Consider the following 27110-nt stretch of genomic DNA (forward strand, 5'->3'; position numbering starts at 1 on the left):
GGGGGTTATTTTGTTGTTTTTGTTTCTTTTTTTACCCTTTTTTCACTTTTTTTCACGGTGATACCCTACTACTACTACTACTACTACTACTACTACTACTACTACTACTACTACTACTACTACTACTACTACTACTACTACTACTACTGCTGCTGCTGCTGCTGCTACTACTACTACTTCCATTACTGCTACTACTACTTACCCTATGCTATCGCTGTTATATTTTCCTCGTCTTCTCCCTCCTCCTCCTCCTCCTCCTCCTCCTCCTCCTCCTCCTCCTGTTCCTGCTCCTCCTCTTCTTCTTCTTCTTCTTGCCAATCCTATTCTGAGACTCCATAGTTTTCTTCCCCCTCACCTCCCTTTTTCACTTCACTCTCTTAAGGTTGATTCTTTTTATTTTCAATAGCATCTTATAGTTTATATCTCTTTTACCTGTTTATTTGTCGACGCTATAATTGTGTGTGTGTGTTTGTGTGTGTGTGTGTGTGTGTGCGCGCGCGCGCAGAGAAGTGGTTGGGGGGGGGGGGGTGTTTGTGTGCAATGAGAGACGCCTTTGTCACTGTGTGCTTGTGTATGTGAATTATACATGGAATTTTGTTATTATCTCAGCGAAATAAATGTTTTGAATTTGGCCTTTATGAAAGATGAAAAGCTATCTATGTCAATCGCATGTTGGTAAAAATAATTCCATGCTCTTTCACATGTCATGGCGGTGTCCATGAAGTTATGGTTCGTTGATCAAATCTCTGAAGTAGCCTTGTCGAAAACATGCTGATATTCATACACAGTATTGATCATCTGGCTTTGAATACACATTAGACCGAGCAGAAAGCTACACTATTCTCTTAACCCTCTCCTTACCAACCATAGGAAAATCGTCACATTTGTTACGATCCAACCAAGAACTGTTATCATTCAGATTTCTTTTGTAAATCACACAAATTCTAAAACGGGATACTGTGTTGTAGAGTTCATTTTGGTGATCAATAATATTATGCATATCTATAATGTATTTATTGCTTTCCTGTTTCTGTAAGAAAAAAAAACTATTCTTGTGTTGGGAGGGTGTTAAATGTTGGGGAAAATTCTGAAAATGACCGGTAAGGAAAGGCTTAAAACGATCAGTACGTCAAACGGGGTGTGACATCAAAAACGTTTTGACTATATAGATCTAGCTAGATTTGATTAAAGTGAATAAAAATCAACCGCTTGTTCCGAGGCCAATAAATTAATCATTCCAAAAATTCCAAAATTATCAACCTATAGTTTTTATGCCTTCAAGAAAGCACCCATACCGCGTACTATTACCTGCCCAATAAGCTCATTCATAGATAAACATTATGATGTAAAAATTAAAATTTAGACTAATCATTACAGAGTGAGAATTATATCTAACCTACGTATGCACATCTTTGTCAAGCCATCAATATTGTATAAGGATGTATATATACTTACTGTAAATACAATATGTGACCCGATGCCGCAAAACGGTATTAAGTCGGGAGGATCAGAGTGCTGAAAATAGAATCTATGACCAAAAACATCAGACTTCGATTGAGTCCATGTACGAATTATTGAAGAAAAATATAGTATTTTAAATGCTGAAAACCAAAATTCCGTTTTGAGACGATGGGTCACATATAATATTTTGTAATATGGCATACAAATGAACAGTCCGTCTCGGAACCGAACAAGTGTGTATGAAAAGGTGCCAGACAAAGCAAAGAAAAGCAAAACAAACAAAAACAAGAAAATAAAACATCCCTTAAATTAATCGAACTCGGCCTGCTCCTTAATTTCTTAATCTGATAATTTAACACCGCCACGCTCTGTTAAACACACCCTTGTTCTGAGGATTCAGATAGCACAATTAATTGTCTGACAAATAAGCTGCCCTCTAGGGATACTAGTATTTCCAGTATTGAGGATTATTATTATTTTTTCTAAGAATTGTGTGATATTAGTTTTGTTCATTCGTAGACATTATCAAGCTTTAAGAAGTGTGTATGTGTATAAAGTGTAGTTGATATTGTGTTCACCGTTTGGGACAAATTACTATCTGTGACTTTCTGTTCAAGAAGTTTGACACAAGACTTGGTATCGGCTCGGCAAGAAGGTATATATATATATATATATATATATATATATATATATATATATATATATATATATATATATATATATATATATATATATATATGGGCTGGTTCTAATTACAATAATGATAATAATAATAATAATAATAATAATAATAATAATAATAATAATAATAATAATAATAATAATAAAAGAATAATACTAATAATAATAATAACAATAATAATAATAATAAGAAGAAGAAGAAGAAGAATAAAAGAATAATAATACTAATAATGATAATAACAATAATAATAATAATAATAATAATAATAATAATAATAATAATAATAATAATAATAATAATAATAATAATAATAATAATAATAATAATAATAAATAATAATAATGATGATTATGATGATGATGATGATGATGATGATGATGATGATGATGATGATGATGATGATGATAATAATAGTAGTAGTAATAATAATAATAATAATTAATAATAATAATAATAATAATAATAATAATAATAATAATAATAATAATAATAATAATAATAAAAATAACAATAATAATAATAATAATAATAATAATAATAATAATAATAATAATAATAATAATAATAATAATAATAATAATAATAATAATAATATGATTATAACAATATAATTAAGAGAAAGTAAAGACGATTCGAGACCACATCGATATTATTTCTGCATTAAAGCATCATTCCGTTGTAGCAATAAATCATTTTTAAACATCAGCTTTATCGTCTTTTCAGAGGTGACACCGACGGAAATAAAAGCAATTATTTTAGCTTCTCCTTCTAAGTCATGCTTATTATATCCCATACCCACTCACCATTTGAAAAAATGCTTAGACGCCATTTTGGAACCATTACAATGACTATTAACGAATCACTTTCGTCTGTTGAAGTACCAGACTGCTACAAAAGAGCAATCATAATTCCACTTTTAAAGAAATCCAATTTTGACTCAGGGAATTTAACCCTCCCCATACCACTAGACCACATAGCCGCACAAGGGTAATGTGTCTCTGACATGAGTACTGTGTCAGTATCTATTCTCACTTTGCTTGACTTTTCCGTAGTATTCGATACAATCGATCACTCTATTCTGTGCATGGACTCTCTCTCTCTCTCTCTCTCTCTCTCTCTCTCTCTCTCTCTCTCTCTCTCTCTCTCTCTCTCTCTCTCTCTTGTATTTTTGGTTTGAATTGAGGAGAAATCCGATGAAGTGTCTCAGAGATACAAACCGTTTTGTTGGGGCTTATTTTTGACCACCTTATATATATTTATTAAAAAAAAAAATAAATAAAAAAAATAAAAAAAAAATATATATATATATATATGGTCTTTGAAACACCCTGTTTTGAACACTAACTAAAATTTTGATAGTAAATTATGATAAAAATATCCATCTGAATTATGGGTGAAGATTTGCAATTTCATTGTTTATCTTGTTAGCTGAAAAATTGTGTGGCTATGTGATCTAGTGGTATGACACTCGCTTTCGGATCGGAAGGTCCTGGGTTCGAGCCTCGCTCGGCGCATAGTTGGGTCCTTGGAAAAGGCTCTTTACTCACATTCTCTCACCGTACTCAGGTGTAAAATGAGTACCTGGCCGTTAACAGCGTTGTCTCTGTCCAAAAAATTGTAATATCGTCTAACAGACGTCATGTCCCGTCCTAAATGTTAAGTGTAGCTGTTGGTCAGGGACCCCTTGTAAAGCGCTTTGAGCACGCTAAGTGGATATCGCGCTATATAAATGCTCAATTATTTTTTTTTTAATGTTAAGTGTTGCTGTTGGTCAGGGACCCCTTGTAAAGCGCTTTGAGCACGCTAAGTGGATATTGCGCTATATAAAAGCTCATTTATTATTTATTAAGAAACTTTTGCAGCTCCTGACATTCCATATTTAATATTGTGTTCCATTTTGAAGCTGTTTTATATTTGCCTTTTATTTTTCATAATAGTTTTCATTGCTCCATTAATTCCTTGGATATTGAAAGAAACAATGACTAACAACACGCTCCAAAAAACATTGACACTTTAGGTCTATTGGAATATGGAAGTATAATTTTATGTAAGTATGAATTTGAGTATACAGCCTTGTGTATGGTTTAAACTCAAATTTAACACATCATGATAGTAAAAATTATTGAGAATACCATTTGACAGTCTCAGAGTACTCGAGAGTACCATGGACCAAAAAGAAATAAAACATTCTGGGTTTATTGGTGCAGACCAAAGGTCCAGAAACTTTTGGTATAAACTAAAATGAGAAAACTGAAGTATTATGTTCATAACACCATCCAAAAATCAGTGTTAGAGGGCCCTGGGTTCGCATAGTTGAGACCTTGGAGAAGCTCTTTACATTCTCTCACCATACTCAGGTGTAAAATAAGTACCTGGCCGTTAACAGCGTTGTCTCTGTCCGAAAAAAATTGTAGCATTGACTAACAGGCGCCATGTCCCGTATAAATGTTAAATTTTGCTGTTGGCCAGGGACCCCTTGTAAAGCGCTTTGAGTAGATTTCGTGGATATTGCGCTATATAAAAGCTCAATTTTTCTTTTTAAGATCGGTTTAACGCCAAACGGATAAAGTCCGCTTCCGTGGGCCTCTTGATTCTAAATGAAATGGGCTTTAAAAAGTGCACATTCTCATTTATCTCTGACATAAACATTGTTTGTAGCATTTGGTGTAAACAAAATAGAATGTGGTCAAATAGAAATTCAAAGAACTATAATTTTTTTTCTATAAATCCATTGTGTTGAAGTTTTTCGAGTACGAAGCTGAGCCACGCTGCCCCTGATAACGAGGACAAGATAATGATGATTATAATAATATTAGTATTTTATTATTATTATTTTAATAATAATAATAATAAAAATAATAATAATAATAATAATAATAATAATAATAATAATAATAATAATAATAATAAAAATCATCATCATCATCATCATCATCATCATCATCATCATCATCATCATCATCATAATAATAATAATGATGATGATGATGATGATGATGATGATGATGATGATGATGATGATGATGATGATGTTAATAATAATAATAATAATAATAATAATAATAATAATAATAATAATAATAATAATAATAATAATAATAATAGTACAAAATCGAAGTTAAAATAAATATAGAATGAGATTTATTTCTTTGGCTTTAAACAATTGTAATTTCCTAATTCTCGGAATTTTAAACTTTAAACACAATTTCCTTCACAAGTCCATTCCAACATAATAACTATTGACACGATGGGTCACATTTTTTTTAACGTCTCCTCTGTTGATCCAGCAACGAAAAAGACTTTAGTCCGACGTGCCCATATTATGCAGGTCTGACATCCGAACCTACTTATGGGCCTAGTTTAATACTCTCCTTACCAACTATAGGAAAATCGTCACATTCGTTAAGATACAACAAACATTTTTCTTATTCAAATTTCTCTTGTACATTATAAAATTTAAAGAAAATGAACAGTGTGTTGGAGAGTATCTATGTTTTGCTAAAAAATTATGTATTGCAAGAACTTACTGCTATTGTGTTTGAGTAATAAAAATCTATGTTTGTGTTAGGTGTGAAATTTGACGAAAATCCTGAAAATGGCTGGTAAGGAGAGAATTATCGATGTTGTAGTGGACAACATTTTGCGTCATTTTTTTTAAATTTCCATCACAAAATTGAGCTCATAAGAAATTAATTGGGTTATCAGACCTGCAAATAAGTGTATGTCACTTTAGTCCGATCTAAAGACTATTTCAAAGAGCTGAGTGATGTCAACTTTAAATTTTCAAAAATGTGTTTTTTTTCCCCAGTAATGCAGTATGGATTCGCCCTCCTGGAAGTTGGCAGTACCCGAAGTAAGAACATCAATTATGTTTTATTCAAGAACTTGGTGAACTCCTGTAAGTATACTGGCATATTCGAATGATCTTCGGAATGGAAGATCATGAATTCTAGTCCCGCTGTCAACAGCGTATATTTGAGCTATTGGAAAAGGCATTTACTCTCATTCTCTCATCGTACTTTGGTGTAAGAAGTAGTAGTAGTAGTAGTAGTAGTAGTAGTAGTAGTAGTAGTAGTAGTAGTAGTAGTAGTAGTAGTAGGAGGAGGAGGAGGAGTAGTAGTAGTAGTAGTAGTAGTAGTAGTAGTAGTAGTAGTAGTAGTAGTAGTAGTAGTAGTAGTAGTAGTAGTAGTAGCGTATGGATACACCACCAAATTCATTTCGTCAACCCAGCTACGAATGTGTTCTGCAAAAAAAGAAAATCATCTCATTCACTTCGACAATACCGGACAGACCATCTGGTTTACATAATATTGTCATGTATGTGATGCAGGGGTCTCATTTATTTTACAAATCATTTTTATTTCAGTGGTTGCAGGATTACTCTACTGGACTGTAGGTTCTTCGTTGGCTTACGGGAAAGGCAACGAGTTTATTGGATGGACTAAATTATGGGTGTTCAAAGATGTAAGCAACCTTGACCTTGGTCAGTGGTATTTCCAGTTTACCTTGGCCGCCGCTACAGCCACGATTGCGTCCGGAGCCCTTGCGGGGAGGTGTAAGTGTGTGGCTTACCCTATCTATAGTTGTTGCCTTACTGGTGAGTTGATTGGAATCATTCAAATCTACTACTGCTACTACTACTACTACTACTACTACTACTACTACTACTACTACTACTACTACTACTGCTGCTGCTCTTACTTCTACTACTACTACTACTACTACTACTACTACTACTACTACTACTACTCTTACTACTACTACTACTACTACTACTACTACTACTACTACTACTACTGCTATTACTACTACTACTACTACTACTATACTACTACTACTACTACTCACTACTACTACTACTACTACTACTTACTACTACTATACTACTACTACTACTACTACTAGCTCTACTACTACTACTCTACTACTACTACTATCTACTACTACTTACTACTACTACTTACTACTACTACTACTACTACTACTACTATCTACTATACTACTACTACTATCTACTACTACTACTACTTACTACTACTACTATACTATCTACTACTACTACTATACTCTACTACTACTACTACTACTTACTACTATACTACTACTACTCTCTTACTATACTACTACTACTACTACTACTACTACTACTACTATACTTACTACTACTACTTTACTACTACTTCTACTACTACTACTACTACTACTACTACTATATACTACTACTATACTTCTACCTACTACTACTACTACTACTACTACTACTACTACTACTACTACTACTATACTTTCTACTACTACTACTACTACTACTACTACTATACTACTGCTACTACCATTACTATATATACTCTACTATACTACTACTACTACTACTACTACTACTACTACTACTATACTACTACTACTGCTACTACCTACTACTTACTACTACTATACTACTACTACTAACTACTACTACTACTACTACTCTGCTACTACTTATACTACTACTACTACTACTACTACCACTACTACTACTACTACTACTACTACTAACTACTATACTACTACTACTACTACTATTACTACTACTACTATACTACTTACTACTACTACTACACTACTACTACTACTACTACTACTACTACTACAACTGCTATTATCATTATTATTATTATTATTATTATTATTATTATTATTATTATTATTATTATTATTATTATTATTATTATTATTATTATTATTATTATTATCACTAGTGCTACTACTTATGGTTGGTCCAACGCCTGAGTACAATAATAAAAGAACAGCGATGGAGGCTATTTGGTCACGTCATACGTCGAGAAGATAACATCCCAGCCCAAACTGCAATGACAGAATATTTCCTTCATGGCAACACATATGTAGGGAGACCACCAACATCAATAGTAACTAACTTGAATCAGGACCTCTCTACATATCAGAAATTTCTGGATTCAGATGAGGCCGAATTAATCCCTGAAGAACTAAGAAATACTGCAGTGCCTCCGTACTAAAGTCACAACAAGATCTTGACAGCCTCAAAACTCTGGCTCAGGACCGTGACCAATGGAAACAATTAACAACATGGATGGAGAGAGCAGATATATTCATCGACTATGAATGAATCACACAATTCTCAGCCATCGTCATTCGGACTGAGGAGCTTACTACTACTACTAATACCACTACTACAACTGCTACTACTACTACTACTACTACTACTACTACTACTACTACTACAACTACTACTACTACTACTACTACTACTACTACTACTACTACTACTACTACTACTACTACTACAAGAACTACTGCAGCAGCAGCAGTATCATCATCATCATCATTAGCCACACTACCGGTATATGATAACAGCAATAATTCATTTCCAGGCATTATCTACCCAATAGTCACTCACTGGGTATGGAGTGAGGAAGGATGGCTATCAAAGGGAGACGAATATATTATTGACGGAAAAAATGTCACCATTCATTACAAGGTAAAAATGCCGTCATTCATTATAAGGTAAAATGTCACAATTCAATACAAGGTAGAAATGCCACCTTTAAATAGAAGGTAAAAATGTCACCATTCATTTTAAGGTAAAAACGCCGTCATTCATTACAAGGTTAAAATGTCACAATGCATTACAAGGTAAAAATGTCACCATTCATTTTAAGGTAAAAACGATTGTTATTATTGTTACCCTGTCCATGTTCTTCTGTCTTTTGGCTCGATATTTATTCTGTGTACAAGCCCTTAAAGAGATAACAGTTGCAATGCAATGTTGACGTTCTCTCATGTGTTCTTGTAGCCTTTATGTTCGACAAACCGAAAGTGAAACTTGACGCAAACCAGACCTCTTATTCATATTATCACCACATCGTAACCGAGTGATTGAAGTAAAAATATCAAATATCTATAACTTATAACGGTTTAAGAATAATAAGTCTTTAAAATCAGGGAAAGGCTTTATGGATTCATTGTATATTTGGCCTTCTTATTGATGTAGAATGTGAAAACGGAAAGTAATCCGTTGAGTTTACGTATTACGTATTACTACTTCTCAATATCCTTCAACAGTCGTGACGTTACTTCCCTCGTAGTGACTACGACTACGTAAGTAACTACTTAGTAACTGGTTCTAAATTATCGGAACAATGGCGGACGCCCTTATCAAATACTCTCCGACGAGCATTAAAGTGTATCCAGAGGAGAAAAACATTATAAATCTGATCATGTTTTGACTTTTATACATTCTGATCACATCCCTGTCTAGTAATACGAAAAATTCGTAGAACAACAATTTTTGACTCCAGCTACAGAGAAGCATTCGCCTCTTTGATTCAATAAATCTTGTTGAAAAGGGAATTTTAGTTCCTTAGATACTATCGAGGGGTGCCTGTGCAAAGGCCGTACGGTCAAAATTTCAATTTTTCGTTTTTTACATAAATCAACTTGGTTTGGAATAAGGTTTATTTCTACAAAAAAAAATATGCAAAAATATTAATTAATTAATTTTTATTAATTAAAACCCGAACCCCATAACGTTTTTAGACAAATAATGTGACTGCCCAAAAGCCGTAGCTTGAAATAAGTCTATAAGATTCTTTAAACAGTGCCTATCAGCCACTGCCCAAAAGCCTTAACAGTAACTACCGCCTGACGAAAAGGTGGAGATGCAAAGGTATTTACAATGGCGAGCTCAATGGCATTGACTGAATTTACGTTCTTAGAGCAGTGAAAAATATGGGGTTGGAAATGAGAGTTAGATCAACTGAAAGACCGTAATGTGACATTGTATGAGATTCTACAATGACTCTAATGAAAGATTTGAAAATTAGAAATGTAATAGACAGTAAATCTAGTCAAGGCCATTGAGCTCGCCATTGTAACCACGGTGGCATAATTCTATGCCTGCCCAAACGCCTTGTTGCTAGATACGGGTTTTAGGCAGTCAACTTTACCTTTGCATTTCCACCTTTTCGTCAGGCGGTAAAACGGTAGTTACTTTTAAGGCTTTTGGGCAGTGGCTGATAGGCACTGTTTAAAGAATCTTATAGACGTATTTCAAGCTACGGCTTTTGGGCAGTCACATTATTTGTCTAAAAACGTTACGGGGTTCGGGTTTTAATTAATAAAAATTAATTAACTAATATTTTTGCATATATATATATCAAGGATTACTATACTGGAAAGGATTGACATGTGAAATATTCAGCCCCCGCTAGTGGGGGGCCATTGGTTGGATAACGATTTCAAGCAAAACTACTACTTTTCTGCCTTGGTACAATTTCCTTGAATGCGCAATAATTGATTCTGTTCTTATAATTTCGGTACTCTATAAGAAATTGGTTAATTGGCGACCATAAGTTTTAAATAATATTTCTTATTTCTTGAATGATATGAAAATATATAAAAAGTAGTGAACTATCAACAATTTTACTGGAAAGTATGAACTGTTTTTATGACGCCCTCTTACAAATTGAGTGATTAGGTTTGTTTTCATTTTTTAAAATCGAAAGTACGAATCTGCTTTCAATTCCGTTTAATACCTAGATAGATCTATGGCTAATTTATCGAACCAGAATCTTTGAAAAGTGGTAAGTACCAATAATAATTGCGTAATGATTATTATTTAAGAAATGTTTAGAATTAGCATCTGGCTGTAGTTCCTGCAGACGATAGATAGACCCGTTGTCGTGCTTGCTCTGTCGAGTCGCACAGATTCAGATATGGTGATCAGACTGACATCCTGATTCGGATTTGTTTCTTATTTTATTATGTCTTGTGGCTTTATATTTATTTCTTTTTTTTCTATATGGTTAACTGATAAATATTGACTTTATTGTATTGGTCTAGTGTATAAGTCTAGAGGGCCCTTTGCTCGTCACGTCAACTTCACAACTTGAACTTGAACAGTCCTTTCTACTACTAACAATACTAACAACAGTTGCTAGATAGATAGATTAGATAGTAGTCATTGCTATTGCTAGATAGCTTGACTAGAATAGTTAGTGGGTCTGATATTACCATATATGATGGAACTTGGACTCTGAATATATAGTTATGCCCATTGCATGGATCTGGTGTTGCTGATATGACTGTCAATCGTATGGGACTAGTACTCTGAATATATAGTTTTGCCTCATTGATCAAAATGATCTGAGTCTGAGATGTTACTGTTACAACAGTTACACTCACCCAACTCAATCACTCTAATTATCTCTGTGACTATGGGAGGGAATTATGGATCCATTGACTGAAAGGATTGTGCTAGTAGTCTGAACATAAAGTTTTGTCTCAATGATCTGAGAAGTAACTCTATTAATTAACACTTGACTACATGGAAGGGAACTATGGATCTGATTCTGATGCTACTCATTGACTGTAAGGAATGAACTATAGTATAGTAGTCAGATTTTTTATGAAAGGCGCATGTTTTTCTAGTTTTTCTCAGATGTCCTTCTATCAAAAGTTGTAAAACTTTGTGTCAACCTCCGAATCAATTTCTATTTACTGAATAAACATTTTGGCCCGTATTGTGATGCCATATCACAAAAAAGATTTCTTCTTCACGACCTATAAAAATCTACTTTAAAACCCCTATCATAAAATTAGAGATTTTACTCTGCTAAAAATGTAAACATTTTCGCACCACAAAGTAAGATGAATTCATCGTTTTTCAAAATAATATTGTGACCCGTAGTTCCGGCTAGTGGTTATGAGTTCATATCATACTATTTTCCGAATAAAAGCAACACACATTAACTGTTATAAAGTAACAACTAATGTAGTTTGCATCCCATTTTGACTTTGTAATTTATTGCTTTTTATTTACATCACGTCACAATTACCGAAGACTGATATGAATCTCTAGCTTTAACTCATTTGAACTAGTGATTAAATACTCAAAATTGTCAAATTAACAATGAACGTTTATATTTAACTTTGAAAAATTGTATCTATGCATGAATGTTTCACACAGCATTTTAAGTTTTCTTTCAAACCTATAAGCTCTTAAACAATACGATATGATACGGAATCTCTATCGGTTCCTCTCTCGTAAGGCTGCGAAAAGAAGTCCACTTTTATCTATCGATAAGTCATTAATTAAAGAGGACAGCTATGGAATTGGAATTTCACAATCAACCCTCAGTTTTGCATGTTATTGTTGTTGAACACAAGCACATATTTGTGGAAACATTGTATCATAAATTGATGAATTTCTACTTTTGACGGGTCTACATTAAATTTATGTAATCCTCTTTGGCATAAAGAACAAGCTATTTCTCAAAAATTTGAAATCAAAATAATGTTGGAAGCGCGTAATGTTCACTTTCATTTGTATTCATCAATAACGTATATTGATTGTTATAAAATGTAAACATGTCTGTCGTTCCTTCATATTCGGATTCTGTACGAACATCATATAAGTTTCAATTAACCGAACATTCCATTTTAACAAATTCTTTCAAAATGGATAAGCCGAAAATCATATTTTTGACACTATAATCATATTTAGATTCCAATACTTACTAGTTATCGATTTTAATATAGCTGTGATAAGTGAAATTCTTTCCTATTGTTTTAAAATTCGTGAAAAAATATATTTTACTAGGACAAAATGATCCAGAGGTTCATACAAATTTTTGCAGCAGCTGTACATTGTGAACAGCTGAGAAAAAGAAGACAAAGGTGCGCCCCTTATTAAAAATCCGACTATTGTATCCCTTAGTAGATATTTTGGTATTCATCTTTTTCTTGGATCATCCTCCGCAGATTACCTCCCTTTGTTGATATTTTACATCTCCTTTCCCCGTCATCTAATTGTTCACTTTCATCTTCATCATCATTTTACATGTACATTCATTAATCAAGCTTCTAAAGAAATCATCCTGAATCAATCACTATAAGGTCAGTTTTTAGAATATCTAACTACTCATCCTTTCCGTTTCTTGGCTACTCTTATTCACTGCTGATAATAATAATCAATAAATATTTTTTTGGACCCAGAATTCACAATCACTCTCTAAAAAGGTAGATCTTGCCATATAATAATGCCCCTGCTGTTATTTTGGTGTAAATTTTCTCTATTTTTTGTTGGCCCCCACTAGCGTTGCCTGAAGATTCCATATGATTGTCCTTTTAGTATAGTTGTCCTTGATATATATATATATATATTTTTTTTTTTTTTGTAGAAATAAACCTTATTCCAAAACAAGTTGATTTATGTTAAAAACGAAAAATTGAATTATTTTTTTTTTGAAGTTACGGCCCTTGCGCAGGCACCCCTCGATATATATAATATGTATACATTATCACCATAGATTCTCAACTATGTGTTTATACTTTTTTATGCATGCCACGTCTGTAAACGAATTTCCATTTTTTTGGGTGAATAAAGTATATATTATTATTATTATTTATTATTATTATTATTATTATTATTATTATTATTATTATTATTATTATTATTATTATTATTATTATTATTATTATTAATTATTTGTCATTATTATTATTATCATTATTATTATTATTGTTATTATTATTATTATTATTATTATTATTTTTATTATTACTATTATTATTATTATTATATTATTATTATTATTATTATTATTATTATTATTATTATTATTACTATTATTATTATTATTATTATTATTATTATTATTATTATTATTATTATTATTATTATTATTATTATTACTATTATTATTATTATTATTATTATTATTATTATTATTATTACTATATTATATTATATTATATTATATTACATTATATTATATACGCGTCTGTCCAGAGTACGGCAGTTAACTGATTAAAGTGATATGGAAGGAACGAAAGTGACGTCACCCAGCACTTAGTTATTGTTTTTAGCTAGCCATTTTTACGAGTTGTTCTCACTAAATTGTATTAATCCGACTATAAACGTTTAAGGTCACATAAAATTGTGTGTGTGTGTGTGTGTGTGTGTGTGTGTGTTGATAGGTTATATCCGGCTGCCGGATGTTGTGCGATTTTGAACTAAACGCATCGCATCAATGTTGTATATTGTATATATATGCGTGATTTTATATATATATATATATATATATATATATATATATATATATATATATATATATATATATATATATATATATATATATATAATGTGTGTGTGTGTGTGTGTGTGTATACTGGTATTAGATCTATCTCTTAAGTAGTCCTTCAGAGCCATTGAGCCCATTGAGCCGAAGTTTATCCCGGTTTCTATAGCGTGAAACGGACAATATCAATTGCTTGCTATCCTTTGGATGGGACGCTTGTCTATCGCAGAGTACTTTCCGCCAAATCTAACAGTTTCAGCTACCCATTCACAGCTGGGTGGACAGAGGTATCAGAAAACAAAATCTCGACTGCACCTGGGATCGATCACGCTCCCTTTGCGTGTGAAGTGAGAGCTCTACCAACTAAGCTATCGGGACCCCCTTCTATCTCTTAAACACCCGTATCATTATTATTGTGCGTCTCAACAACAATTCCTCTGGGAAAAAAAACAAAAACAAAAAAACAACACGTCATTAAAATTATTGCCAAAAAAAAATGAAATAAAAAAATCTTTAAAGATAAAAATAATTTTTTTTTTTTTGTTTTGTTTTGTTTTGTTTTTGTTTTTTTGGCAATAATTTTAATGACGTGTTGTTTTGTTTGTTTTTTCCAGAGGAATTGTTGATTTTTTATTTTATTTTTAACAACACGTCATTAAAATCATTGCCAAAAAACAACAACCAGTCCTTAAAATATCGATCTACTTAAATGACCTTCACCTTGACAAAGACTCTCAAACATGAAAACTTCTTCTTTCTCTTAGGATTTTGCTGGCAGTGGACCAGTCCATGTACTTGGAGGTATCTGTGCCTTTTCGGGGGCCCTGATTTTGGGTCCTCGAATCGGACGATTTCACAGCTCAACTGCTGCTGGACACACACCTTCTTCACGGAGAGGTCACTCTGTCTCAGTAAGTCTGTCTGAAATAAATGTCAGAGATTACGTTGTGACTGTTGTCGTGCGGAATGAACATGGCGTTAAAACTTAGGGCAGTATTCATCACGGTCGTCATTTTCATCTTCATCATCGTTATTCAACAATCATCACCTATTATTTTAACTTGAGCTTTTATATAGCGCAATATCCACTAATCGTGTTCAAAGCGCTTTAGAAAGGGTCCCTGACCAATAGCAACAAGTAACAAGTATAACGAAACATGACGCCTGTTAGGCGATATTTCAATTTTTTTTTTCGGACAGAGACAACGCTGTTGATGGCCAGGTACTCATTTTACACCTGAGTACGGTGAGAGAATATGAGTAAAGAACCTTTTCCAAGGACCCGCCGATCGAGGCTCGAATCCAAGACCTTCCGATCCGAAAGCGAGTGTCATACCACAACACCACATAGCCACCTATATTGTCATCTACAAACATGAATGTTTCCCATAAGAGCAGTCATTGCTTAAACCATTTATATGTATCGATCAAACCACTACGGAGTATAGTATGACGGGTCAAATTATTATAGCTATCATCGTGATAGTCATCATTTTTATCGTAATCGCCATCATCATCATCATCATCATCATCATCATCATCATCATCATCATCATCATTATTATCATCGTCATCATCTTCACCATCATCATCATCATTATTATCATCATCATCATCATCATCATCATCATCATCATCATCATCTTTTTCATCATCATTATCACCTTCATCCCATCATCATCATCATCATCATCATCATCATCATCATCATCATCATCATCATCATCATCCCATCATCATCATCATCATCATCATCATCATCATCATCATCATCATCATCATCATCATCATCATCATCGTCATCCAAGCATAACCAACAAACCCATCACCCTTATCATGATATTCTGTACTATCACCAGGTGGTTGTCCTCGGTGGTTTTATCCTCCACGCTGGTTTCTTGGCATTCAACGATGGTTCAAAACTCGCCATTTCTACAGCTGGGGATCGGGCTGCGAATTCACTAACTGTCGCCAACACTGTTTTATCTGGGATCTCTGCAGCCTTCGTATCTCTCATCCTTCACAGGTACGGCATTATTTTCGGGCCACAGTATAATTTAATATCTCTTCAGAGCCATTAGTTCTATTGAGCCGAAGTTTTTGCCCTGTTTCTCTAGCGTGAAACGGACAATACCAATTTCTTGATACCCTTTGTATAGGACGCTTTTTTAACGCAATGTACTTTCCGTCAGATCTAACAGACTTAGCTAACCATTCACTGCTGGTGGACAGGGGGTTCAGAAAAAAAATCTCCACTGCACCCGGGATCGATTTCGGTCCCTTTGATTGTGAAGTGAGTGTTCTACCAACTGAGCTATCGAGACCCCCAAAATATAATATAGACTACTAAAATTATAAACTAATTCCTTTCTTCATTCTAGAAAAGAAATTAGCCTTTAGAGTCTCTCAAGAAAAATGAAGATAAGTCAAGTGTCAGCCGCAGTGCAGCGCCGTAAAGTGTTCAATAATATGGATTAAGTTCTTGCCAGTGGGGGTCCAGATAGTTCAGTTGGTAGAGCATTCGCTTCACGAGCAAAGGGACTAAGATCGACCCCGGATAAAGTCGAGATAATATTTTTCTGCCCCCCCCCCCCCCCTTTGTCCACCAAATACTGATTGGGTAGCTGATTGATCTGGTGGGAAGAAAGTACTTTACGATAGACTAGCGTCCTAACAAAAGGGTAGCAAGCAATTGTTATTGTATGTTTCACGCTATACAAAACGGGGATCAGCTCCGGCTCTATGGGCCTAATTGCTCATGATGACTACGTACTTGCCATTGAATAAAGCTCGAGACCCCGACCAGAGTCCTGGGGATGTTAATTCCTTACAAGCCATTTTTAGAATTTTCACCAAAACTTCACATCCACCAAACACAAAAATAGACTATTCTTACTCAAACAGAAAAACAACAAAATACATTTTATACATATCTAATATTGTTTTGCAAAATGAACTCTACAACACAGTGTCTAATTTTTATAACTATAACAAAAATAAATATTTAAATTTTGTGATGTATAAAAGAAATCGGAATAAGAAAATTGTTGGTTGCATCGTAAGAAATTAAATGTGACTATTTTCCTATGGTTGGTAAGGTAAATGTTGCTGTTCGAAGCTCGAAATTTAAAAAATAATGTGAAATTGATCGTGAGCTTCAATTTAATTACAAAAACAGATCAAATGAACGTTTCGGGTTTTCCCTTTACCAACAAAACAGGATGAATGAAATGCCACAGATAAATGAGATAATGTCATTATGTCATTAATTAAATTGAAGCATACAATCAATTTCACATTATTATTTATTTATGGTTGGTAATGAGAGGGTTAACGCAGCGTCTTATCCATAATATCTCATTTGCCCACTCGTTTTCCTCAGAATTAACAGGAGAGATGAGTTTTGTTTATTTATTTTTTCAAATTAATGGAAACTACCTTACCAACTATAGGAAAATCGTCACATTCGTTACGATACAACCAACATTTTTCTTTTTCGAATTTCTCTTGTACATCATAAAATTTTAGGAAAATGAACAGTGTGTTGTAGAGCAAGTCTTGCGAAAGAAATTATGTATCGCAAGAACTTACTGCTATAGGGAATGAGATTAGCGGAAGAGTAGCGTCCCTTGATTGGACGTCACTCATAGTCTGTGACGTCACCGGCGGAAAAGTTATTAGAGAGAGAACGTCATGTTGGTTGTGCGCATGCGTCTCTTGTCCTCGCGTGACGTCACAGACTATGAGTGTGGTCTAATCAAGGGACGCTACTCTTCCGCTAATCTCATTCCCTATTGTGTTTGAGTGATAAAACATCTATTGTTGTGTTGGTTGTCAAAGTGTGAGGTTTTGGGAAAAATCCTGAAAATGGCTGGTAAGGAGAGAGTTAAAGGATGCTTCCTTGATTCCATAGTATGTAGGTAGTTGTGCGGCCATGTGGTCTTGTGGTATAACACTCGCTTTCGGATCGGAAGGCCTTGGATTAGAGCCTCGATCGGCGCATTGTCAGTTGAGTCCTTGGAAATGGCTCTTTACTCACATTCTCTCATCATATTCAAGTGTAAAATGAGTATCTGGCCATTGACAGCGTTGTCTCTGTCCGAAAAAAATGTAATATCGCCTAACAGACGTCATCGTGTCCCGTTCTTCATGTTAAATGTTGCTGTTGACCAGGGACCCCTTGTAAAGCGCTTTGAGCACGTTTAGTGGATATTGCGCTATTTAAAAGATCAATTTAAAAAATTAAATTCCCTTTATTCTTTCCATGGGGGAAATTTATCTTTATGTTCTAATTCCAAGGGAAGACTGGGATAACCCAGGCATCAGCCGTAGTACAGCGCCGCCAACTGAACTCGGGCGAGGTGACTTCATGCTCAAGGCCGCACAGCGCAGCGGATAATCGAACTCGATACCTTTTGGGTACGAGAAAAAGACCGTACCGCTGAGTCACGCTATGAATATCTTACAAAACATTATAAACAATATTAGTCTGGCCACCATTAAAACTGAGGTGAACCAGATGAAAAAAAAAGTATTTTAAAGTTGAAATAACTTAGAAATTGGAAATGTCTATTTTGTATAGTTAAGAAACAGTAATTTACGTCTTCAACAAAACATATCAAGGAAACCCACACTCACTACAGTAGAAATTCGGTATAAAAGGTCCGGATATAACAGACACCCGGTTATAACAAGGGTCTTTAATTTTCCCCGTTTTTTTCTCCCTCTTTGCCTTTAGTAAAATTAAGCTGGACTTTGAAGAGACTTTTAACTAATCAGTAAAAACACGGGGCCCAAATCCCACTCAGTATCTCCAAATACAATGTATTAGCCAACATTACGATCAGCTAAGGCAACGGAGAGGTAGGCTAAGTCTAGTTCATGAATTTTAAGCTCGTCCCACCATCACGATTATACCGAGGTTCCACTGTATTTCGATGATAAATTTTGTTTATAGCATCTAATTCAACCTGGCATGAAACCGTTTAGAAAATATAATAGGCGAATTTTTACCTGTAGTGTTTCATTCATCCTGTTTTGTTGATAAGGGGGAAACCTGAAACGTTCATTTGATCTGTTTTTGTAATTAAATTGAAGCTTACATTCAATTTCACTTTATTATTTATTTGTTTGAGGAGGGTGTGTCACAATTCTGAAAAAATCTCCATTTTGATTCTCTTTTCTTTTCAGACTGATCGATAGACATTCTTGGAGTCTTTTGCATGTCATCAACAGCTCTCTAGCAGGAATGGTAATGGCTATGATAGTAAAGAGAGATTTAACATTGAGCGGTTATGTGATCTTGTGGTACGACACTCGCCTTCGGATCGGAAGGTCCTCCTGGGTTCGAGCCTCGTTAGGTGCATAGTTGACTCCTTGGAAAGGAGTACTCAGGTGTAAAATGAGTACCTGGCCGTTAACAACGTTGGCTCTGTCGAAAAAAAAAATGTAATATCGCCTAACAGGCGCCATGTCTCGTTCTGCGTGTTACCTGTTGCTGTTGGTCAATGGCCCTCTGTAAAGCGCTTTGAGCACGTTTAGTGGATATTGCACTGCCCTATATAAAAGCTCAAGTTTCAAGTTTTCAACATTAAGATTTAACCAGTTCAAAAATAATTCCAGTTTCACACGCTGGTCCCATGGTGGTCTGATTAATCTTGTTTTTAATGTTTTGGAAGATAATATTCACAGATTCATTGCCTGTCTCTACTTTTTTAATCCAGGGGGAAACCCGACACGTTTTGTCATAATCACTATTAGAATTTCACCTTTTTTATTTTCTAAATGTTTAACCATTAACAAAATGGTCAGAAAGGCCTACCGAGTGCTTTTGATCAAACACATGAATGAAAAAATCGTTAAATTGTTCGCTTTGAAATATTTTGTTTGTTTTTAAAAAAGCTTCTTTTCCCTATATTGCAACAATGATGACCTTATCGGTAACGGGAATTGATGGTTCCTCTGTGACCTCCATTTTACACCTGAGTACGGTGAGTGAATGTGAGTAAAGAACCATTTTCAAGGACTCAATTATGCGCCGAACGAGGCTCGAACCCAGAACTTTACGATCCGAAATCCGAATTGCCATACCACTTGAACACATAGACATCACAAGGCAACAGAACCAGAGGGGTTTAATTATTTCTTTTTTTTTTTTTTGAGAGGGGGGGGAGGGTTGGGGTCTGTTTTTGTTTTTCACTGATGGGGGGGGGGGGAGGGATATTTTGTTTTGTTTGTTTTTTGTTTGTTTTTGTTTTTTGTTTGTTTTTTTGTCTTGTTTTTTTGTTTGTTTGTTTGTTTGTTTGTTTTTTTTTGGGGGGGGGGGGATTTTTTTTCTTCAAGTGTATTGCTATTCCAAATGTTAATTATACAATGAACCTCGACATAAAACCATTTAAACGTGATGGGTTAACCCTATTTTCATACTTGGGGGGTCAAAAAGAACCCAGGGGTGTGTTTTTTATTCATAAAACAGTCAATTTTTTACGCAGAGACCTGAAATTTGGTGACTTTTCCTAAAACCACGAGGTCCATGACCATGCCAATTTCATGCTTGTCACGTGCATAGTTTACTCACACTGAGCATGCTCATTTGGAATTTGAGATTTTCCGATCTGGGGGCCAAATGGCCCCATTGACTTTCAAAGAGAAAAATACAGAAAGTACTATTTCCTGATTTGGGGGTCATTTGGCCCCCATGACTTTATAGAGAAAACGGAGTGATATTGGTCGAGCGCTGGCACTTGTTGGTGGTTTTCCCATGCCAAGGACGAGTATGAGACCTATACACATTTGACCCGCAATTCCTCGAAGTCTTTGGCTAAGGACTTGAAGTTTATCTACGGTTGTCATTCGTATTATAGGGTGGGAGGGGGGGGGGGGGGTCAATCTTGTTGTTTATTCTATCCCCTTTGTTGTCCTTTTTAATCTCTGCTCTCAACTTGTTAGTTCTCTCATGTTAAAATCCACTCAACATCTATCATCTTTTGTCAATTGTTTTTCTGGCGCGAAAGATTTAAAACTGGCCTATGGGAACACTTTCTGTCAAGATTTTAGGATGCACTGAAAATGGAAGGAGAGGGGGAGTTGGTCCCTGTGCTAAACGAATATCCACCTATCGTATGATATGATAATATGTGGTTGAAATATATATATTGGTGGTGGAGGCAGTAATGAGAAGTACAGAAGACGACCAGCATTTATTTAGACTAGAAAATAAGATCCCATCAATCTGAAACCAGAAGATGAATTACACAAGGTCTCCAGTCCTCCGGAAGAGTGGTTTTACACTTCCATTGAGATCGGAACCAGTTTTTTGATATCACACCTGTGTTTCCTCTAATGATGATGTAGTTGTGGTGATGATGAAGAGAGCAAATGTTGGGGACGGGAATAGATGCTGTGTGATTGGCTAAGAAGCTCACAACATTGCCATCCGGAAATATAACGGACCAACACACAAAACTATGAGTAACGTTGAACGTTTATTGTCTTGCATTAAGTGACTTTTATCTCAACTTGTGTCTTAGACAGTGGGTAAACTTTAAGAATAATGATTGTTACTAGTTCATCTCACGTCATAGAATCTAGGATCAACCCCGGCTTATTGACCCATATCATACGGTATGACTTTTAGAACTTGATTCAAGAACTGTAACTCATAACAAACAGTTTATCTCGTCTTACCAATGCTTTGATTCTAATTTATCCAGATCAAAATCTCTGGTATTAGTTACAACAACTTGTTTCCAAGACAAAGTCAATTAATTTAATCCTAACGTCAATTGCCCAAAATATAATAAACTAAAAGCTTGTCTGTCGCTCCCGTTTGTCGAAAATCTGTGGTACTGGTTAATGATAAATGAAGACGTGTATAAACCAGAAAGTACGAGCGATGTGTAGGTCGCAATGCCCTCCAAACTGTGCGTGATATTATTATCGTTATTATTATGTCGTCTCCAAATCATAACAATCTATATTCGCGGAACCCAATTCATAACATTTCCAAACGATTTTGTATCTAAGTCGTTCTGCCCTCCAAACTATACGAGATATCATCGTATCCAAACCGCAACCATCGATATTCTGGCAACTCTTTTCACAACATATGTCACCTATAACTTCCAAACAGTATTATGTCTGAATTAACTAAATAGCAAAATGGATTTAACAGTAAAACGATTGGTCATTACATGTGAAATTATAGATTTTGTCAGTTTAACAAATTTTGATCATTCTCTTTAATAAAACACAAAAACTCAACACAAGTTTAATAGATTTTGTGCATAAAATCAATTTTGAACATTTTCAATCAGCCCGACATGACACAGTTTAGAGGAAATAAGTAACAAATTTTCATGACTTTCAAACTGGATGTTTTTCTTACGCTTGAACGATTGTCTTTGTGTTCCCTAACTCTTATGTAAAGATTCAAAATCTACACTCCTCACGGATCTTTTTATAATAATTCTATTCATTCCAAATAGACGATTCTTGGAAATTGTCAAGACATGCCTATACCAGTATTAGAATAATTGACAATAATGTCATAAAATAAATCTGCTCTTTCTTGGGTCGTCACGGTTGTGATTATGAATTTAGAACTGAAACCAGCAACAAGCTGGCGTGGGCTGAATGAGCAAACAAAACAAAAGAAACGAAAAACTATTTTTTAGAAAAAACCTAACAAAAAAAAAAACAAACTAATACATAAATAGGATGGACAACATAAAATAACAAGAATCTTATGGCGGCATAAAACAACGAGAGTCATTCCGTTGCCCCACACGTTAAACTTAAATCAAAGTTGTCTAAGTGTAACAAACAGTCATGGGATAAGTTGGCCTGGGATTTTTTATATAATGTTATTACTAATGAAATAATCCAGTAGTGACGAATAAGTTCGAAAAGGTCTTTGTCAGCACTGACGAACAGGCCCTGTGTTCGACAGTACTGATCAATTGCCGGTGGTACCTCTTATTTAGTACTCAGGCGCTGGCACCTATTGGTCAGTACTGACCAATAGCCCTAGCCTAGAGATAAAAATACTAAAGATTTCAACAAAGGAAGCTCTTTCTTTCATTTCATTTCACAATTTTCAATAATAATAATAATAATAATAATAATAATAATAATAATAATAATAATAATAATAATAATAATAATAATAATAATAATTTTTATTAGGCCCAGTGCAGCATAATTTAGACCACACAACGGATGGCTGATTTAAAAAAAAAAAACAACATACAAACCATTTAGTTAGCAAATTCATGACACTATGGCTGAGACATAACGTAGTCATTCAAGCTATCAATTTAGTTCACCTAGATATTGAAAAACGGTACTAGAAAATAAATCACTTTTCATATAAGAAGTTACAAACAAATATGTGGGAAGGATTTATGTATGACGAATGATGCTTGTTTGCACTGCTGTTGACATGCCTTTCAATCTTGTATGCAAATATCATGCATTGTTACCTTATTATGGCCATCTTCTATATGTTTGGATGTATGATTGTATGTGTGTGTGTGTGTGTGTGAGTGTGTGTGTGTGTGCTTTTCATGTCAAGGTTAAAGATATATGTTTGCACATCACACATACATGAGTGCATTTAAGTTGTTATACTATCTTTACCACGTGTATCATTATTGTAATCTTTCAATCAATTTAATATTAAGGGTATTCAAAGGATTTTATCCTATGCCGCCCTACATCATATGTTATATGTTATGTTAAGGTAGGGTACACACAATAAAAAAAGATAAGCAAGACACGAAAGTAAGGCAAGTATTGTAAGAAACATTAAATTGAATATTAACACTTTCATTTATCCAGTATTGTTTCATCATTTCATATTTGGCGATTCATTCTAGCTAGTACTACAATCAGAAAATTAATGATAGATCTACTATCAATTCATTTTTATTACATAGGATAAGTATAAGAATCATCTTCATTCGTCACATTTCTAATGAAAAAAAAAGTAAAGAATTAGTACTTACTTGGATGTTTCTTGATTAGAGTTGATGAAAAAGTAGGCAACTGAAACAGGAAACAATTAACTTAGTCAATTATTGTAGATGCCATCTACCAGTAAGTTGTGGATCATATTGACACGACTATATCACTAAATAAATAGATGCATGATGTCACAACAAAAACAACATGTTTTAACCCCATACATTTAATGAGATAATATTATTTTAACTGAATTTTCCATAGTAAAATTATGGGGGTCAAATGGCCCCCAAATAAGAAAATAGGACTTTCTAGTATTTTTCTTTTTGCAAGTCAGGGGGGCCAAATGGACCCCAAATCAGGAAATAGGACTTTCTATTTTAGTATGAAATAGGGTTAATATTATAACAAACATGCATTTATTTATTTATTTATATTTTCGTTTATCCATCATTCCTCTATTCAAATCTTAGGTAGCCATCTGTGCTGGATGTGACGTGGTCAGGCCTTGGGGTGCCTTTTGTATTGGAGCCGTCGGGGGGATTGTATACAGAATTACATCCGAATTTGTTCTCAAATTGAAAGTTGACGACCCGGTAAACGCTGTTGCCGGTACGGATTGCATAGGATATCATATTCAAATATCTCATTCCATTATTCTCATTTATTTCAAAGATTCGAATAACAGCATAAACCCATTTTTCGTTGGGTTTTTTTTTTGTTTGTTTGGGGTTTTTTTATTTTTCACAGGCAAAGGGACCGAGATCGATCAGGATGCTGTCGATATGTTTTCTGATCCCCCACCCCCATCAGCAGTGATTGGGTGGCTGGGCTATTAGATCTGTCGGACAGTACTTTGCGGTAGACTAGCGTCCTATCCAAAGGGTAGAAAAGAATTGCTATTGTCCGTTTCACGCTATAGAAACTGGGATAAACTCCGGCCATATTGGCCAAATGGCTCTGAAGAACTACTATCACTTAGATTTATTAATGTCGGGTTTGATGTAACAAACAAAAATAGGATATCAAGTTTTTAAAATATTCCAGCAACTTGTAAAGCTAAAATACATCATATCATGTGTTGCTACATAGTAATGAAAGAATCTGGGTCACTGGCGTGTCCAATCCAGACACAAAGCACAAAATAGCCTTTTTTTATACAATGGTAACCGACACAGAGGATTCCCCTCGTAAGATAAATAATCAACTAATCATGTGATAAATACGTGAAACGTGATAGGGGATATGGGATACGTTGTGTACAAAACCTAATAACATAACATAACATATGGTATAGGGCAAAATAGGATAAAATCCCTTGAATGCCCTTAATATTAATAGTAATGCCATAAATCTATTGATTAAAGATTACAATAACGATACAAGTGGTGAAGATAGTATTTCAACTTAAATATACACAAACATATAATATCTTTAACAGTAACATGCAAAGCACACACACACACACACACACACACACACACACACACAGGCACGCATATAGAAGATAACCATCATAATACAGCAATGCAAAATACATACATACAAGATTGAAAGCCACGTCAACGGCAGTGCCAACAAGTATTTAAAGTCTCATTATTCAAGTTTGAATTAGATTAACATGCTTTTAGCTGGAGGGGTATAGCTACACAGCTTCTGAAGTCCAACTAACTCATATTTTGTAACAGTTCTGATCAGTGAAATTTAATATTTAAACATTCTATTCTGTCCTACCTTGAAAAAACAAACAAACAAGTATTTAGAAATTTGGCCAGAATACTCGTTCTTCAAACATTGATCGATTAAAATGGTCCATCCCCATCATGTCAAAAACCCAAAAAAAACTGGGACTTCACTGAGTTTGCTGACCAAATTTTTAAATATTTGTTGTTGTTTCGTTTTGTTTTTTGTTGGTTTTTTTTTTCAAAATACGGCTAACACAAACAACGATAATATGTTTTCTATGCCTATTATGTTATATTATATACCTGTTACAAAATATTTATGTTTTCAAACCAGTACATTTTGGTGGAGGATGTTGGGGTGTTATCAGTGTTGCATTCTTCCATTCGAATGAGGGAATTCTTGCAGCAGGTGACAAAAAGTCTGGATATGTGAGTATTAATATGGTATTCGATTATAAGATCTCACTCTATCTATCTATCCATCTATCTATCTATCTATCTATCTATCTATCTATCTATCTATCTATCTATCTATCTATCTATCTATCTATCTATCTATCTATCTCTTTCTCTCTCTCTCTCTCTCTCTCTCTCTCTCTCTCTCTCTCTCTCTCTCTCTCTCTCTCTCTCTTCGTATCTATCAATTTATCACTGTATCTATCTGTCTAGCTATCTATCTTTCACACGCACACGCACACACACACACACGCAAACACACACACATACACACACACACTCTCTCTCTCTCTCTCTCTCTCTCTCTTTCTCTTTCTCTCTCTCTCTCTCTCTCTCTCTTTATTTCTATCTCTCTGTCTCACACAAACACTCTCACACACACACACACACACACACACACACACACATTATTATTATCGTTACTTCCCATTATTATCATCACATACATTATTATTATGATTATTATTATTATTATTATTATTATTATTATTATTATTATTATTATCATCATCATCATTATCATTATTATTATTATTATCTACTACATTTATACTCACCATCTACTGCAATAATCATCTCTTAGCATTATTGTCATCACATACCATCATCATCATCATCATCATCATCATCATCATCATCAATATCAAAATCATCATCATCTACCATTATTACCATAGCCGATACAATGAACATGTTTCTTAGTCAGATTTGTTCTGTACATTACAACATTATATGAAGAATCTTTGTTTTATAAAGCTTGTTTTG

At 34.3% G+C, this 27110-nt stretch overlaps 1 protein-coding gene across 15 annotated transcripts; it reads left to right on the forward strand.

Annotated features, from left to right (window-relative positions):
* Positions 1-798: 798 nt before the first annotated feature.
* On the forward strand, positions 799-26318 carry LOC144978469 (putative ammonium transporter 1; the record flags this gene model as incomplete). Of its 15 annotated transcripts, none has more annotated exon segments than XM_078924590.1 (11): positions 799-928; positions 2019-2116; positions 4081-4190; positions 5952-6041; positions 6510-6740; positions 8533-8639; positions 15006-15152; positions 16101-16267; positions 19432-19492; positions 24678-24816; positions 26224-26318. In XM_078924590.1, coding segments are annotated over 8 exon segments (1035 nt in total), but the record flags the coding sequence as incomplete, so codon positions are not given.
* Positions 26319-27110: the final 792 nt, after the last annotated feature.

Source organism: Berghia stephanieae, chromosome 8 (genome assembly GCF_034508935.2).
Source record: "Berghia stephanieae isolate SIO BIC M18660-M18661 chromosome 8, UCSD_Bste_1.3, whole genome shotgun sequence".
In the NCBI taxonomy this organism is placed as follows: domain Eukaryota; kingdom Metazoa; phylum Mollusca; class Gastropoda; order Nudibranchia; family Aeolidiidae; genus Berghia; species Berghia stephanieae.